This window comes from Engraulis encrasicolus, chromosome 15, assembly GCF_034702125.1.
Source record: "Engraulis encrasicolus isolate BLACKSEA-1 chromosome 15, IST_EnEncr_1.0, whole genome shotgun sequence".
NCBI classification, from domain to species: Eukaryota; Metazoa; Chordata; class Actinopteri; order Clupeiformes; family Engraulidae; genus Engraulis; species Engraulis encrasicolus.
The window spans coordinates 29,713,431-29,732,848 of NC_085871.1; the positions used below are offsets into that span (position 1 = coordinate 29,713,431).

At 41.6% G+C, this 19,418-nt stretch overlaps 1 protein-coding gene across 3 annotated transcripts in view; it reads right to left on the reverse strand.

Annotated features, from left to right (window-relative positions):
* The window catches only part of shank3b (SH3 and multiple ankyrin repeat domains 3b), a 94,995-nt gene that overhangs the window by 65,076 nt on the left and 10,501 nt on the right, over positions 1 to 19,418 (reverse strand). For all 3 annotated transcript variants that reach the window (XM_063217357.1, XM_063217358.1, XM_063217356.1), the window contains exons 3-6: positions 18,550 to 18,753; positions 14,246 to 14,317; positions 11,839 to 11,947; positions 7,234 to 7,385 (exon numbers count right to left, since the gene is read on the reverse strand). In XM_063217357.1, the coding sequence (XP_063073427.1) occupies positions 7,234 to 7,385; positions 11,839 to 11,947; positions 14,246 to 14,317; positions 18,550 to 18,753 (537 nt within the window). The remainder of the gene's footprint in view (positions 1 to 7,233; positions 7,386 to 11,838; positions 11,948 to 14,245; positions 14,318 to 18,549; positions 18,754 to 19,418) is intronic.

Here is a 19,418-nt window from a genome sequence, read left to right on the forward strand (position 1 = left end):
GAGTGCTTCATTGGAGTCAATGTAAAGGTGGGGGGGCTGCAGTCTCGGATACCCAAATGCTCCGTTCAGCACCAAATGTCAAAATTGTGATGAGAACATCTCTACTTCACCCCCATAACAAAAGTGTTGCAACATTTTTAGAGTGCTCCTAAATTTTTATCTGTGCTCCTAAATTTTTATCCGTGCTCCTAAATTTTTTCATTTAGGAGCACCTGTGCTCCTAGTGAAAAAGCTTAACGTACAGCCCTGTCCTTAGGACCCCTCAATGATTTAAGCCTAGGAGCCCAAGTGAAATGTTCAATTTTCATATCAATCAAGTGAATAATACATGTACATATCATGTGTCAGCTTGGATTATATATCTCTATAAGGCCATTACAAAATAAAATATATGCTGATTTGTATTCAGATATGTATATCCCAAGTCCTAAGTGTACTGTGGAGTGATAGGGGCCTTTATGCTTGCGAAATTATGAATAATCAATATGCAATACACCATACAGTATATTGATAAATACTGTATGTATTGTATGTATTAGCAAAATGGTAACATGACTGTTTTCTGGTCTACTTTTTGCTTCAACGTAGATGACATGTTGGCTACCTAACTACTTAATTTATTGATTGCTTGTTATTTTTTATTTGTGCGTGTGGTCCTTTGTTTAAAACATATCTGCCTGCCTTCCCTCTGTCACACACTCAAAAGTCTTTCAAAAACTTTAAACAACAGCATGTGGAAATACCATTGGCTTTGGAGGGATACAGCTGTCAAAGTAGCCTACAAGTCATCAAGACTATACTGTACTGTACTGTGGCGTAGTGAACTCTGCTATACTGTACTGTACTGTATTGTACTATACTGTACTGTACTGTACGGTGCTGTAATGTGATACCATACTGTAATGTACTCTACTGCACCGTACTGTATGTAACTGTACTTTTTCTTTACTATACTGCACCGTACTGTTGTATGCTACTGTACTGTACTGTACTCATTGAGAGTAAATAGAATTTTGCGCGAGCAACCGGGAGATTATAGTTTAATGTTTTATCTGTCGTCTTAATATTGTGCATATTCATGCTTAGGCTGTTGACATGTGAAAGTTGAATGTTTGATACCCATATGCTGAAGTTAGATGTTTGGCATTGTGCTGCATGTGGACGGTACCGTTTTGTCTGTAAAACTATGGAGGCCAATTACATGCCATCGTTCCTCTTAGGAGTAATGTCCTCCCTTGTGTTGTTTTCTGTCATTGCAGATGCGATGTCCCAACAAGAATCTGTCAGTAGGCTGTAAGTACACACACTCCCAGTATAAGAAAGCAAATTAACGTCAATCAATACATTGTACAGTCTGTTAATGTGACTATTGCCAGTCTAGTAGGCCTACCCAGATTGTGCTAATGCTATGACATGTACCACTCTGTTGTGGATAAGCACATTTCTCCTTGGGAACTCAAGAGCCTAGGAGGTACTGTAGATTGCCTTGTGAATGTGGTCTTTAGTAATTTTTCAAATACTACCTTTACAATATGCTTCCTGACCTTAGACCTGAGATCCAATTCCTATGTACAGCTATTACTGTTATAATTAATAAAATACAAGACGAGTGCCATTCAATGAAATATACCTCATACAGTATCTATTTACTGGATATTCATACCATGCTGACATGTTTTTTAACCCCAAAACCTGCCACTAATATACAAGTTATTAAAGTTGTTTGTATACAAAATGGATATTGTTCTCATTACCCTCCATGTGCTTTTTTTTTTGTACCTGTCTGAACAGTACACCTCAGCAGGCACACCAGAGAAGGACCACTCCTGGATAAGGATTTGAGCCACTGCCACGACTGCCATCTCTACACTATATTACACACGTGAGTCATTATCACAAGCCTGGTTCTAGCAATCCATAGCCTTGCGCTGTGTGGCTCTTATGAGGCGAAGATAAACAAAATGTAGCCAAGTGATTTGTATGATGTCCCAAGCATAACAAACCTAACACATCAGCAAGTGAGACTGAAATTAGGCCTACACTTAGATGTTAGTTTTTTAAAAGTTTTTTACATTATGCTTCCTGATTCTATACCTAAGACCTATTTCCCGAGTAAAGTGATCACCCTTATATGTTTGTGTATAGTAATAAAATATAACTGGTACTATATCCACGGCTGTGTTTCAGGCCAGCAGATGTGGGAGGTGGTGATCAACGTGACCCGTCAGCAGGTGGAGGACTTCCACGGCCCCGCGGACTACTGATTACTGTGTGTGGCCTAGAGCCACCTGAGGACCTCCAAGAGCTGGCAAGGACACCATCCGCGTCGCCCGTAAGTTTCATCTGTCTTTCACGGCTTTTGGTCCATAACATCATATTACAATTAGCTACAACAGGCAGAACTAAGCCTCTTATTCAGAGGCCACTGGGCCTTTGTTCTGACACCTGACTATCTGAACTGTCTAAAATAATTTGTCAACCCTTTCTCTTGCTCTTTTCAGAATATGGACAAACCAAATCTGACATGGTGCCCATCATCAGCTGCTGTGACGGGCCTTCCATGGTGTTGCTGTGGTTATTGCAAGGACAAACAAAAACTGTTTTGTTTGGTTTATACAAACCAAAACAATATGTAAATAAACTACACAATTTGTAATGCTAAATCCTGAAATTGTAAGTAGTTATTAAGTAATGCCAGTGTGCGTTTGTATTAAGCACTATATAAAAATACATTACACATACGTAAAACCTGTTCTGGCCTTTTCTGTTCAGCATTATGAGAAGTCAAATGGTAAAATCATGTTAATATACAGGTCTCAAGCACAAGAAACATTGGGATGATAATAGTAAGTGTTTATTTAAAAAAGAAACAAGTTAAACGTCAACACGACTCATGACGTACATGTATATGGGGGTTCTTCTTGTGTTGTTGGTCACCACATTGCTTCAGGGATTGAAAGCAGTACTATGTATTACTTAAGTCATATTGGTTGAGACATGAGGTACGTTTAATGAAATGTAAAAGACTTATTGAATGGAGGATAAAGGGCTGGAGCTGGAGCTCGCTGGCAGGTTCCATCTTCATGATCGCCACACACCCATCTGAATGAACAAATATGAAGAAAATAAACCAGGATGTTTTAATCAGGAAGCTTTGGTACCATGGTGTATGAATATAGCTGCATAGCTGTTTTGTCTGTGGGATGTTCAAGCATATATAAACACACCACATCATTTAAAAAATGTCATACATGCATGCATACCGTTGCACATAGCCTAAAGGTAATTCACTCCAATGTCACTTCATGTTCTACTTCAGTAATTCTAGTGACAAATATCTTTGTAATAGCTGTACATTGGCATTTTCTGACACCGATTTAGCAGTAGTGTGTGTTGACCTTTCATATCTGTTTAGCTACTATACACCACCGTCAGGATACTGTGTGTGGTGGGCTAGAAATTAAATACAGGGCACATCAAGATTTCTGGTGGCACTTCAAATTGGCCTACTCATACAAAGCCTACACATCTGATGATGAATTACTGGAGTCTATGCTGTGGATAGCTGGTAAATGCATTAAGTACGTGGGGGTCAATTAATCTGATCTTGAACATATTTTGAAGAACATGCCCACAGACATGGCAGCACAAGAACGTAGGCTATTGCTTTCAATCAAAACACAAAGTAGACGTTATGTCCTGCTTTGAGTGATCACCAGCCTACTTGTTTTGAGAGAAGGCTCACAACTATAGTCACAGATTGCATGTTGTAAGACTGTCCAAGTTGTATGCAATAGTCATTTTTTCCTGTCATAACGTATCAATTACAACGTGATGAAGTGGGTGACATGAGGATGGGACTCGCTAGCTAAGCTAATATTACTCGAGTGCTATTGTAAACTACCCTTCAAGATTTCATTACCGTTATGTATTGATATTCGCCACACTTATTGATCAGCAGTTTTTTAATGGGTTATGTTTCAGTGAAAATCAAGGTTTCTTTATTGACACTTACCAGTCGCACATCCGAAAAGTGGGTTGGTTCAGTAGCACCCTCGCAGCGTGATATTAATTTTTCACCCTTGTTTTTGCCATCGTGGGAGGGGCGGGACATGACTTGAACTGAGCATTCTCTGATTGGGTGTTTTGTTGTCCAATCAGCACCTGCGTTGGCGTTGCTAAGGTGGAATGTAAGGTGGAATGTTCCCAAATCTGGCTTCAAAGCGTTGAATGGCAAATAGCGTTGATTTGGCCTCCATTCTATTTACTCTCAATGGTCCAAATGCATTTCCTCGCCTCTGGTTCCAAAAAACCATCCAGGCATTTTTCTTCATCGTGCTATCTTGCAGACAAGATTGCTTATGGTAAGCATAAGCATTGCAAGACCTTTGAAGTACATTAATGCATAAAGAATCGTTAGGCTACGTTCTAGCTTTGATTCTAAAATGGTTTGAAAATGCTGAAGTTTTCGACAAATGAAGAAGAGAAGATTTGAATTGCTGTCTCTTATACATTGTAGCATAAAAGGCAAAAAAAAGTTTCAAATCCATTTGGGTACCGTGGTTCTGAAACACTTTGTTAAACACTTAACTTGCTAAACTAAAACACTAACACTAACTTGCTAAACTAAAATTGCAGTGTTGTAAACCAACACCTAGAGAATATGACCAAGAGCCCACAATAGGGTAATTTCCACTGCCCGTTTTCTACCCGGTACAATACAGCTCAAAAACCAGCCAGCCAGCTGAAGCAAGCTGAGCGGGTCTTTCGCTGCCTACCACCCAGAATCTCTGTCTGCTCGGCCTCACCGGTGATTCAAAAAATAATCATGGCGGGCACCAGATCAACTCTTCAGTTTGACATTGTATTACTTTGATATTAAAATCGAAGGCAGATGTCAACATTGTAGTATCCAAATATGATGTTGCTGAAACAATTTATAGCCTACTTCGATAGGTGAGATATCTTCCGGCCTTACCTCAAGTCAACTAGCCTATATAAAGTAATACTGTGACAACACCAAAAACGCAACTCCAACCATACTCCCGGTAATACGGTTTGCAATGGAAACACAAACCGGGCTGGTTTGACATTACCACTCAGCTCGACACGGCATGGCACAGCCGGGTTATGGACAAACGCCTTTTAAGACAGTGTTAATTCTTTGTATACTTTAAGTATGAAAGAAAATGAAAAAAAAAAATTGGCAAGACAAATGCATTACATGTGATGTTCTGAAATAGGATGGAAGCACATGACAAGTCAAATAGTATGAAGGTTAGCGCATTTCATTTCACCCATTCCAGTTGGTTAGGTGAAGGATATCATGAAATTGTATTAGTGTATGAGGAAAACTAAAGATATTACTTAGAGATTAAGTCACACAATGGTCACTTTTGAACGTAACACCACAAAAGGGTTAAATATTGATTGAGTGCTTCATGAATTGTGCTTCAACTTTAAAACACATTATATGTGTGCAAACTAGAGAGATTTTCTAAAATAGGAGGGAAGCACAATGTAAGTAACTTTGTCTAACAGCATGAGGGTTAAAGAATTGTATAAATTCCAATAGGTTAGGTGAAGGAGAGGAGGAAGGAAGGAAGTCTCACTGGTGTATGATGAAAAACAAAGATATTTCCAAATATTTCAAAATATGAAATGATCATCTTTGATCGTAACACCACATGAGGGTTTAGTGTTCAATGAGTGCTGAACGAAAGTGAAAAACATAGCCTGATAAATGTATTACATGGGTGCAGAGAGATGATCTAAAAATAGTCTGGAAGTTGAGGTAAGCATGTCCTTTGAAATGCCTAGAAAGCCTAGAAATCTCTGAGAAAGCTTTACATGAAAGTGAAAACCTTTGCAAACACTACAAATACAAATACTACATTGCAATACAATACAATTTAATCCAGCATATAGAGAATATGACCAAGCACACACAAGAGAACGGTAAATTTCACTATGTACTGTGTGTTAGTGTTAGTGTCAAGTGAATGTGAAGTGAATGAGTGCTGCATGAGAGTGAAAAAAAACCTTGCCAGACAAATGCACTACATGTGTGCAGACAGAGAGAGAGTTTCTAAAATAGGATGGAGGCTAGGGTAAGCATATCCTGTTGTACTCCACCCTGGACATTTCTGTCCAGTCGCTGAATGACCTTGGCACTGGTGTACAGCTGCCAATACAGTATTTTTCAAATAGGATATTCTGACGATTATTTCTACACATGATCAAGTAATCTAACAAATCATACTTTTTGGTTGTGAAACAATTATATCAGTTGTGTGACATATAATGTGAAACCTCTCTTAATCCTGTAAGACACGCCCCCTGTGATAAATTCGCTGTTACCAGAATGAAAATGACCAAGTCGTAATGTATTAACAAAGGCCCTGTGTACTGCCATAGTAGTGCAGTAATATGGTAGTAAAGGTTTTTTCAGTGACTATAACAGCGGTCCTCTGGTAAAGGGGTGTGCGTTAAGGGGCTATGCTGTGGTAAACATATACATATACACAATGTTGTGAGGAGGGACAAGAAACTATATAATATAATATATATATATATTCTCTTCCACTCCACTCTGAACATTTCTCTCCAGTTGCTGATTGGCCTTGGCAGTTTCTATGCCATAGCTGTTAAACGCACACTCCCCTTTCCTTCGGTTTCTCCGGAGGCACATCCATCCCCCACCCCCTCCTGGTATTCTCCCTTTATTTCTGACCTTCGTGCCCACTGCCCATTGTATTAAATCCAACCATTGTCCTGTCAAAGCCACAAAAAACTCACTGATTTTGCTTACGTAAATGTCACTTTTGGTTGGTATGAAGACCAACACCAGTGTGTTCGTTTACAAATTCTAGTCCATCTCCAAAAATGCACACTGTAAAAGCTAGAGCAAACCGCAAAAGTTGACTGAGAAATGGATAGGATCGATCTGGATACCTTCAATCAGTGGTGTTGCCCATTGTTTTAGCAGTGTTTGTGCACCACTGTTCAATACCTAAATGTCAAATCCCTACATCCTCATTGTCACTACTTTTAATCTATTTTAGTGGTTCATGGACTGCCGCAGTAGTGCAATAAATCATTACAGTGTTTTACTGTTAGTGCGATGTTTCAGGACTGCACACAACCTTCCGTAATATATTTACCGTTAGTTAGCAGAGTGGTTTAGGGACTGCAACATAAGGACAATGTAGTACTATCGTTGTAGTGTCTTACTGTTAGTGCAACATGGTTCCTGGACTGCACGGCCTTGTGGACGGCGGTGATGCCGTCTCTGGTGCGGAAGTCCAGATGGGCGCCCCCGTTACGCAGAACCTTGATCACGTCAGCGCACGAGTCCAGCTGAGCAGCCAGGGTGAGGGGAGACTCTGGAGGAGGAGGGGAGAGATGCAGGACGGACACACATGCACGGGCGCACACACGCACGCACACACAGACACACACACACGCACACGCACACGCACACACACACAGAAACCATGAATATTATACAAAAACGCCAGGAAATGAGATATGCCCCCAAGTAAATATATATATATCCATACATCAGAGCACATAAATGAATAGTTGGCAAACATATACACACACCAGAGCATGGCAACCCGACCGAAGCCCGACGGGCCGGGTCGGAACCCGACGGGCCGGGCCGGGCTCGGACAAAAAAAATAGAATATCTGTCGGACTCGGGTCGGGCTCGGGCTTGAACCAAACAGACATTGTGAAAATTGTAAGCAATCAGAGGAAACGTTTCAGTTCATGCAAACAGCAGTTTTGTGATTAAAAAATAAGTAGGCCTAATTGAATATGCATAAATGAAAATGTTGGTAGGCTACTCGTGCCAGTGATTATTATTGGCTGTATGCACGCGCCAGTTACCAGTGGCAACATGGACGCTCACTCCCAGTCAGCCGAGCAGGAATGCCGAGTCAACTTGCTTTCTTAATAAGCGCCAAATACAGTTGTCAGTGAACGCGTGGTATTTTGTTGTAGGCCTAGTGTAGGCCATGTTTTAGCATGCCTTCGATGCTGTCTTAAATGTTGAACATAAAATGACGAAGTTTGTCACTGCATTGCTCGCCAAGGATTACATTTCCAGCAAGGGGTAGCAAGGAGCATAATATGGATTAAAGAAGACGCACACGCTACGTGGAGTATAAGGTAGGGGCGAAGAGGTTTCCTGTTACTACTTTGTCCGCTGTGACATTTCATGTCCTTCACGTAGGTTCTTAATTCTTGTCACTTTTACTGTAGCCTACAGTTGTAACTATGCGCGTGCAACCTTTCCTGATTTTATATTGACCGCATGGACATCAGGGAAATGACATTCTCTTGGAGGGCCCAACAGGCTACTGTTCTTCGGGGTGAACTTATAGCCCATCCTTCTTAACGACAAGGAGTGGCATCTTCACCGGCTCGCGGGGATTTATTTGCACTAACAGTAACGTAACAAATGCGTCCATAGCCGCGCTGACTGCATCCAAACCGTATTCGTTAGTTTTCGCCTTTCTTATCCTCTCACGCCCCTCCCATGCATTTGATTACAGCACCCAACATCTCTGGTCTAACCGAAAGAAACATAAGGTGCGCTGTCACATGTATGCGTGTGTTTATACTTACTATGCGTGCGTAACTAAATTAGGCTACAGCAAATTGCCTCATCCCTATCCTGGCTATTTATCACGTGCTATTTTGAGTATGAAGGAGGCCACATAGAAAATATTGCTTGCGCACAGGTTCTGTTGTTATTACAGTGGTCTCGGGCTTCGGACGGGTTCGGACACAAACATTTTAATTAGTCTCGGGCTCGGGTCGGGGTTGATCACTTTTCTGTCGGCTGAGGGCCGGGCTCGGACAGAAAAAACCGGCCCGAGCCACGCTCTAACACACACACACACACACGCACACACAGTGCCTACTCTTATCTCACACTTCCACATATTGTGCTGTATAAGTTGCTTAGTCTTGAGTTAAGGAAATGTCTTGAGGTAAGTAGACAATAAGTTGTTTTTCAACCTTAAAATAATGTTTCTAAAGCTCACTTGTGGGTTTTTTTCCCCTCCAGTGGCTCCTTCTGGGCAGAGGTGCTTGAAAGGCTCTAACTAACCCTAACCATAAACCCTAACCCTAAACCTAACCCTAACCCTAATTTCCAACCCTTAATGTTAACTCTTGTTCGGATGGTGTGACTGGCAGGCATGCTGCCTTAAAGGCATCATTGAGGGGGAAGAAAACCTCAACAAGGCCTTTTTCAAAAGTAATTACATTGACAATGTAACTTATAATAGGGTGAAAGCCAATTCTGAGTTTGCTTTACCATCCTCCCCGGGAAATTCCCACTACGAGCAAGTTTAGCGGAGCAGTGTGTCTCTGGGTGATTCTCCATGAGAGATGATGCCGAGTCCAACTTGAACCGGAGACAAGAAACTACTTCTTGGTATTGATTTAAGATGTACAGAATGGAGAGGTACAAACAATATGTTTTCAAGTTCTGCTGCTGTCACAACTCATTTATACCACCACAAGATTGTGGATGTCACGCAGCGTAAGCAAAATTCATTTTGAAAATGTGATGACTGCAATATCTCAATCAATCAAACTAGACAATTATTGTACTAATTTGCAAAACACACACACACACACACACACACACACACACACACACACACACACACACACACACACACACACACACACACACACACGCACACACGCACACACACACACACACACACACACACACACACACACACGCACACACACACACTTTGCAGATGAAAGTATTCCTGCTGGAATCTACAGTCTCTAGAATAAAACATAACCCAGTTAGAACACAAATATGCCATAAGAACCAATAACAATGATTACACCATGGCACGCTACTGCTTTACCCACCACAACAAAAATTACAATCTTCTAAAGGTAGAAGAAATGGGATATGTCCAGAAACCAACAAGGAGCAGATACCAACTACACAGATTGTTAGAAAGAGAATTCTGGATTCCCCTGGCTCTCGCCAGACCCTGTGAAGGATCCTCAGATTCCCCCTGCTCCCAAATTGCCCCGCGAACAAACCAATCAGGGTTGCATTTCTCGAAAGCGTAGTTGTAAGCCAGTTAGCAACTTGGGTAGTTGCCAATGGGACATTGCATTGAGTAGCTTACGTAGTTAGCAACTATGGTTTCTAGAAATGCACACCAGGATTACTATAGGATTTTCATAGATGTGATGTAGTCAAAGTCCAAAGGTAGCGGGAAGGGAAAAATAAGCGACACGCAACAGTTGCTTCCGACAACAATGGCCGCTGTCATGAGCTCTCTCTCTCTCTGCACCTGTTATCGAGCATTAATTGACTTCTATCATCTGCCACTCCAGTCTCTGCTCTGTCCGATTAGCCACACCTGTTTTCACTTCTGCACACTTATTAACCTGCCAGCTGCACCACATTCTCTGTTTATCACTCTCTGCATAAAAAGCCCTGATTTTCAGTACCCCGTTGTTAGACCGTCTGCAAACCAGCACCTGCGATCCTGTCTGTCTTGAAAACATCTCTGACTCTTGCCTGTGAACCTGGCCCGCTCAACTGCTTCTCTGATCTCTAGCCCCAGTAATCTTGATCTGCCTTCTCTCTCACTTCTAAGAATACTTAGAATCCCCGGAACTCCCGAAACCCCTGTAACCCCCAATCCTTAAATAAACTTTCTAACGTGACGCTTTTGTGGTCCTCGCCCTTTCTCGACAAACCACACCTCGCTGGGTGTGATTTGTCAAGAAAACAGAAGGGGAATACTTTTTCAGCATTATCAATGTGGTTACTTTGAAACACAATGAAAATAATGTAGAACAAGTCTGTCATGCGGACAAAGATGCGTCCATCTATGCACTGCCACCTTGTGGACACAGGAGGGAATGAAAATTGAAAGAAAGCGTTTCAGAAGGACAGACAGACCGACCGACAGACGGACGGACGGACGTACCCTCTAATACCCACAAATTACATCCTGCCACTCGCATGAACTCCCTCGTAAAACATGGATTCTGTAATTTCAAATGTATTTCGAATCTGTGAGTAGCTACCTTATTAAAAATGTCAGACAAGTGGTTTCCCCAATCATGGATTTTTTGATAAAACACGCCTTCACAGACCTATGTAGTGTATATGGGCCTCCGCACACTCCGCCCATTGACTATCCATGCTATGTTCGTGTGAAATTGGGTTTCGAGTTCAGAATTGTGTCAGAAACGAAAGTGCTCCGCAGTGCTGTCGGATTCGATGTGCGGAGGCCCTATGGTGTACTTCCAGATGAATGTTTGTGGACTGGAGCCAGGCGGAACCCATGCATCTAGACGTAGTGACAGCCAGCTAAACCCTACCCCAGGTCTGCCCATAAGACTACAGGCATTGCCTGACAAATGTCAGTGTTTTCAAATCCAAACCATTGCCGTGCCAGAGAAGTACAGTAGACCACTGCCTTGGCACTAAATCGTCTGAGGTGGTGGACCTAACTTCAGGGTCAGGTGCTGCAAGTGTGTGTATTTTTTCCAACTGTGTTGTGGCCAGCTTGAAAACACTACAAGTTGCATTGTGTAGTACTTTTTTTTAACGACTTACCGTAATTACAAAAAATAATAATGCAAAAGTACACATTGTCAAATCAATGTTAACAATGATATCTCAGACAAAATCACGACCTAAACATGGCAGTTCGGAAGATTGTGTCAGTATTTCCCTATGCACATGTGTCTGTATACCTTGTGTTCAAGTGAGCTAGTACATCACGCAAAATTGTCAAAATATGCTCGGCAACACGCTGGCTACTGTACCTCCTGTGTCCGAGTCATGGAAGTTTGGGTCCAGTCCTTTCTCCAGAAACCTGGAGAGTTTCTCCACACACCTCAGCTGAACGACCTCCATGAACTTCTTCAGGTTAGCCTATCAAAAAAAGTGAAAAAAATATTACGCATTTATTTCATGAACTGGCAAGCTGCTGTAAAATAGCGTTCAAAATACCTAAGAGTGATTCTCCAATTCGCCTACACTTTTAAGTCCGTGGATTTTATTTGGCAATTCCACTAACTATTAACTGCATCCAATGATGTTTTGGACATTAGAAAACATTTATCTTTCATATAATACAGAAAGTGTAGACATAGCATTATTTCCCTCAGCAAGAATGAATATTTAATACTGGTTTTGGGCGTTTTCATGCCGTCCTGTTTTCCAAATGTCAGATTCAGTCTTCATATTAGCATGTAAAGAAACTTGTTTTGCCCAAGACGATTGCAAATGTTGATTCACAGTAATCATCACAATATGACAAAACTGTCAGAAAGACCACTGTCCTTTCCATTATACATGAAATTTGCCATTTTGTGTTTGTCCACGAAAACTGTGTTAACGGTGTCACGGTCTGAAACCTCCTCCATAAATCAGTAATGGTTTGGTCTTAGGCCATACGAATAACATCACGTGATGTCATAACCTCTTTGGCAGGATACGGGAAGACTTTTTGGTAAATATTGAGCTCCATCCTTCCATAATTTAATCCATTCTTTTTCATGTTCTCATAGCGGGAAAATTGCCTGTCAACGGTGTTATCAACATATTCATAAGAATCTGAATTAGAAATCACATGTAGAAAAACATAGATAAAGCATACAGATACATGAATTGATTAAGGTGTTGTGGTGGAACTTCTGAGGTCCTCAGTTAGCACAACACCATAAAAATGGCTGAAATGTCAACGGTGTTACCGTCAATGGTGTTACAATTAAGTATGACAGTCAGGGTTGCCAGATGAGGCTGATGATTTCCAGCCCAAAAAGTGATCAAAATCCGCCCTAAAAACCCGCCCAATTCTATTGATTTATATGGCAGTGGGAAGGTTTTTCTGATAGAAGCCATTTTTACCCGCACCCGGCCATCCTAAGCAGCCCAATTGGGCGGGAACCAGCCCAATCTGGCAACACTGATGACAGTTGAGGAGGAGTATGTTTTTGCCAATTTATATCCATATTGACAGACAAACAAACTAAATAATTTGTGTTCTAGGGAGATGGGTTTGTCTGCTCTGTTTTTTCTCCTAAAAAAGTGCCGACTTGTTCCCCTGCACTGTTGACCGTAACACCGTTGACTGTTTTGAAAGTGTTTTTGCGCTATTGATCCCTTATGTGTTGGAAAAATCCTATGAACATACACTAGGGATTATCTCTGGAGAAGGAAGTCTTGTGTAAGGAGGGTGACTATATTCAAATCAGACGTTACAGGGATTTATGATGAAAAATGTGTCAGTCTGTATCACAGTTACTCATAAAATCCTACTTATGAAGCTCAACAATCACATTTTCTATATCAGTTGCACAGATTAAAGACAACATTACTGCTAAGGGACATAAGCACTTTCAAACATATATTGTTTCAACTCTGTAGTATTTTTATATATGTTTGAAATGAAATAGTATTTGTCCATAACACTGTTGACAAAATAATTAAGCAAATGTTCGCTTTCATTAGAGTATTTATCAAATGATTTAAGATTAAGCTTGGCAATTTGTTTGTTTGGAAACTTAAATATATACACTATGTAAAAATCTAGGTCATTTAGTTGAAAAAAAATACTGATAATTGACATTTTGCTTTTGCCAAAAGCGTAGGGGAATCGTAGAATCACTCCTAAACAAAAATCGGTTCAGTCAGTAAGGGCCTGAGAGTTTATAGTGGTTTGGTTGTGTAATTCATGACAGTATAAAATAAAGACCTGCGTTTGAGATGGAGTGGTTTGGATGTGTAATTCACTGTGTGATACTAGCAAATAAATGGTGATGGTAAAGCTTTAGATTAGGCCTGCGTTTGAGGTGTACAGACAGTACATAGACGTTTTGTTGTGTCATGCATTACCCATTAAAGTTTGAGGTGTAGTGCTTTCGAGGTGATACTAACATACTGTATGGATGATGTGGTAAAGCTTTCGATTGGGCCTGAGTTTGAGGTGTAGTGGTTTCGTTGTGTAATTCATTACCGTCAGTGTAAAAAAGCTGAATGTGGAGCTTGTGGCACTTGGGGAAATTGCATGCAAAACGCCTGGGTCTTACGCCAGAAGTATAGGAGAATTGGCAACCTTGACTGTGTGTGAGTGTGGTGTGTGTGTGTGTAAATGCGTGTGTGTGTGTGTGTGTGTGTGTGTGTGCGTGCGTGCATGTGTGGCTGTGAAGGAGGGTAGGGCTGGCATACCTTGGTGTGAAGTTTAGCCAACTGCTTGTCATCCACATGGCTTTGTGTGTACACCCGCCTCTTGTAGCGAAACTGCAAAAGACACACGCGTCCGCACACACGCACACACACACACACACACACACACACACACACACACACACACACACACACACACACACACACACACACATTCAGAACCTCTCCTGTAATATAAGGCTATGCATGTAACGTACATACAGTACACTGTATATACGTATGACTCATATGGCAATCTATTCAGCGTTCCTGTATACAAGTTTGCTCTCAATTGTCCTCACTTCTATATTCACAATAGGATTTATAATCTTTTAAATAACACCTCTTAGCCACATTCATTAAAACGTAATTAGGACTATGTGTTCCCGTGTCCTACTTTTCACATCCCCAGTCTGCAGAACATCACAAAGGCACACACACACACATACACACGCACGCACACGCACGCACAGGCACACAGCCCACCCATTCACCCATTCACCCATACACACATTTGTACCATGTCTGAATGTAGCAATCGGCTAAAACTAGTAAGTAAGACTGTGGAGGTCTAATGTTCCTAAAGCCGTTTGTGTGTGTGTGTGTGTGTGTGTGTGTGTGTGTGTGTGTGTGTGTGTGTGTGTGTGTGTGTGTGTGTGTGTGTGTGTGTGTGTGTGTGTGTGTGTGGACGCACGCATGTTTGTGTATGAGTGCGTGCGTGAATGGGCGCGTGTGTAAGTAAGACTGTGAAGACCTAATGATTCCTGAAGCCATCTGAAGGCCATTAGCTTGCTAAACATTTGCAGTTCAGAGTCGTGATGCTGACTTCAGACACGTTAATTAGGAATAAAGCCATCTGCCGGTACCATTACCGTCGGCCTGTCTGTCTGTCTGTCTGTCTGTCTGTCTGTCTGTCTGTCTGTCTGTCTGTCTGTCTGTCTGTCTGTCTGTCTGTCTGTCTATCTATCGATCTATCTATCTATCTATCTCTGTATGTCTGTAACAATTTTGTTTCCCTTTCTGTCTGACTGCCTGTTTTGTTTATCTGTCTGTCTGTCTGTCTGTCTGTCTGTCTGTCTCGCTTTCTGTTCATCTGTGTATCTGCATGTCTACCTTCCAGTTTGTCTAACAGTTTGTGTGTGTTTATAAGCTGTAGGTCTCTGTGTGGTGCACTGTGTAATATTTTTTTATAGTTTATTTCCAGAATTCATACTTCCGACTCATAAAGGTTACCTTTTCAATGAACACTTACCACCAGCATCAAATTCTAAATATTTATTATGACTGGGAAAATTACACTTTTCATACATGATCTTCTCTATGTCTGGGGATCTTCTCCATATCCACCATTTTGAATTTCCAGAAATACACATTTTTATCTGCAAAGCATTCTGTACTTTGGTCATATTAGTTAATATTAGTTTATCACTAGTAAATATTCACGAAAAGGGTAACACTTTATATTAATATCTGCTTATTAAGCATTAATAACACTTTGTAAATAATGAACAAATGATGAACAAAACATGTTACAAAAAATGTTTGTAAATGACTGGGAAATGGTGTGTTAATATTTTATATTTATCAAACATTTACAAATTGTTTGTAAATGAATAAAAATAATCTGTTAACACATTGAATACCGGCGGTGCTTACGGAATTATGTCGTAGAATACCGGCGTTCTAAGCCCTTTTTTGACGTTTTTTGTAGAGTCACAGAATATTATGTGATGGTGCCACTGAAACATGGTATGGCTTGTTTGAAAGTGGAGACTTTGCCCTTGTCGTGTCTCTACGAGCTTTTATTGCCAAGCAAACCTAAGTTAAACCGATGCGGGTACCTCCCGAATTCTGCAAAATTCTGCAAGAAACGGAGATAATAAGGTTTTTGTGAACCAAGCGCTGTTTCAGAATGTCACGCTTTTAGAAGGGGATCAGTTGGTATTGATATGAAATTATAGCTGGCACAAAAGCTCAGCTTCGTGTTGTCCTGCTCAGCTGTCTTGACACACCTCCTGTCTGACTACCTTGGCCAATCAAAACACGCATTTACGTCCAGGGCTTCACAGGCTCACAGCAAAGTTTGCTCTGCAAGTTATAGCCGAATGCCTTTGCATACATGAAAGCGCCGCGGTCTTCAGTAACACGCAGAAAGATGAACAAGGAACAAGTTCCGAAAGTAATTTAACCCAAGCTCGGTAACAAAATCCAATAACCCATTGCCTGATCCATAACTGTTGACTCATATGGGATGCAGTGTTTACGTAGTCACATAGCTAGTAGGCTAGCATCTAGATGACAGCAAGCTCCAGAAAATTCATTTTCATGGGGGAGAAAACATAAACAGGATTACAATTCAATTTATCTTGCCGGTGATCAACCTTCAAAATCCCAGGGTATGGGATCCGATCACAGTTTGCGGGTCATTTGTAAGGATCTAGCCAAGGATCTCGGTAAGGATGTTAGCCTACTCAAGCTGCCAGACACGACTATTATCTTAATGTGTGTTTATTAGGTGAAGGACACTATAAAAAGCGACAGAGTGGACGCTGATCATAAATGTAAGTACACAACTGGCACGATTCTTGACGACAGCATCATAGTCCACCACCATAGAGAATCACAAGTTGTGATTCTCTATGGTGGATTCACAAGGCTAACAGGGCTGCAAGCTGAGCTGGATCAGCATGGTGTACACACAAGGCACGCAACGTAGTCAATGCGGGTTACTTTACCCAAAGGTTCTTGTAATTAATAATGGACCGTCTGCGTTACCTACGGTTGCTGCTGGTGTTGTGATTAAAATCAAAATGTCCAAATCATGACACAAGCTTTTGACTGCCATTTTTGTCATTTGTATTTGTCACAGACCTCCCAAAATCACAAATATTATGTATTGAAGGGTGTAGATTCCAAATATGACAAAAAACGCAAAAAGGTATTTTTACGTTGTTGGTATACAACGCATGGGCAAGAAAAACGTATTACGTTGTCGGTACTCAATGTGTTAAATGGTTTGTAAAATCTTGAACGTATTATTTGTAGATATTTTGTAAAGTATGATTAAATTTTATTCAAAAATAAAAACATTTGTTAATGTTTTGTTCATCATTAGTTAACTATTTACTAAGTCTTTATAAGCAGACATTATTATAAAGTGTTACCAAGAAAAGATCAGCAATGAACAGCATAGTTGCAATACTCTGGACAGCATCCACCTTTAAAATGCATTTTTACAGATTTTTGTGATGGCTTTTAGAGGGATTTGCATCTGAACATCTGAACATAACCTGCCTGTCTACGTACTCGTCATCTGTTTGTACTGCACCGACCCCTTCGCCTTTGAATAGCACTTTGGATAACACTAACACCTGCACAGGGACCCATCATCATGCAGACCGTGAGGTTGAAATTAGGAGACAAATCAAAAAAAGAGAGGACTGAGCCGCTGGTACTGCCTTTGCATGCATTTGGCCTGGGGAGCGCCCATCTCTGTGTGTGAGGTGAGATGGAGATTGATTTAGGTGAGGTCGTCTGACGGTAGGGACACATAGCAGGCGAAACGAGCGAGGCGAAGAATAATTTTGCTGATCGCTTGTTTTCGCTTGCCTTCGCTTGCCTTCACCTCTCTCATAGGAATGAATGGCAAAGTTCGCTTCGCTTGGCCAAATTCGCATGTGTCCCTACCGTGAGTGTGTACAGGGTACACTTCCTCCAGATCAGGACTCAAGTCCGCTTTTCTATGGACTCGGACTTGTCTTGGACTCGCGATTAGTTGGACCCGGACTTGTCTTGGACTCGGACACTGGCCTAATATACTGGCCATAATAGATTCTAAAGTGGAGCTTGAAATCCAATAACCAACAAGCTTGTCTTCACATCCATAGCATATAAGCTACCTTCAAACATTCATATTATTGACATTCATCCTTCATTGTTTAACACTGACCAGCATTTGACTCGGACTTGACTTGGACTCTAATCTTTTTGGACTCGGTCTTGTCTTGGACTCAAACTGCTTTGTCTAGTGTGTGTGTACATAGTGTGTAGTGTGTACTGTAGTGTGTGTGTGTGTGTGTGCGTATGTGTGTAGTGTGCGTGGGTGCATGCGTGCATGTGTGTACGATGGTACTGCACCTCCAGATAGGGCACAGGCATGATGGTAGTCAGCCGTTGAGAGTGTGTTGTGTGTGTGCAGTAGTGTCCGTATGTGTGTAGTGTGTGTGGTTGCGTGCGTGCATGAGGAGTGGGTTGTGTGTGTGCAGTAGTGTGTGTGTGTGTAGTGTGTGTTTGCGATGGCACTCTACCTCCAGATAGGGCACAGGCGTGATGGTGGGCAGCGGGTACTCTCGCAGCAGCCTCTCCTCGTCCAGGAACTTGCCGGCGCGCCCGTTGAAGGCGGGCAGGTAGAGGCCATAGTTGAGCACGTCCGTCAGACTCTGGGTCAACGTCACCAGCACGCGCTGCTTACACACCCACACCGGAGCCTCCAGGTCCAGACGCAGGCATTTCTGATTGGGACACAAACACATGCACGCAGGCACACATACACACACACACGCACACACACACGCACACAGGTGTGCATACAAAGACATTGATACACACGCAGGTGCGTATACACGCACATTGACACACACACACACACATTCACACAAATATAGGCATGAATAGACACGCATACATGTACAGTATACACACATACAATTACGCACAATGAAAGAAATATTCACACAGAGGTGTTCATGACCATACAAAGCCACACAACAACATGGGTATACACACAAGCACAAACAGACACGCAGAAATACAAATGCATAACATTAATCCACATCCACAGAGACAGTCAATGATACGACAAACACAGAGAGAGAGAGAGAGGGAGAGAGAGAGAGAGAGAGAGAGAGAGAGAGAGAGAGAGAGAGAGAGAGAGAAAGAGAAAGACAAACACATCCAACATATGCAGACATACACCAATGCATAAACATACTGTAAACGACGCCCATAAAACAACGTAACAACGTATGTACAGTGTACATGTATACCTAATATACATGTGCGGATGTATACCGGAAAGTACATCTACACCACAAAAACACACACGCACACACACGGACACAGCAATACAAAATGCACAGGGGTGGGTGGGTGTCGTTCCGCAAACTGACAGTGCATA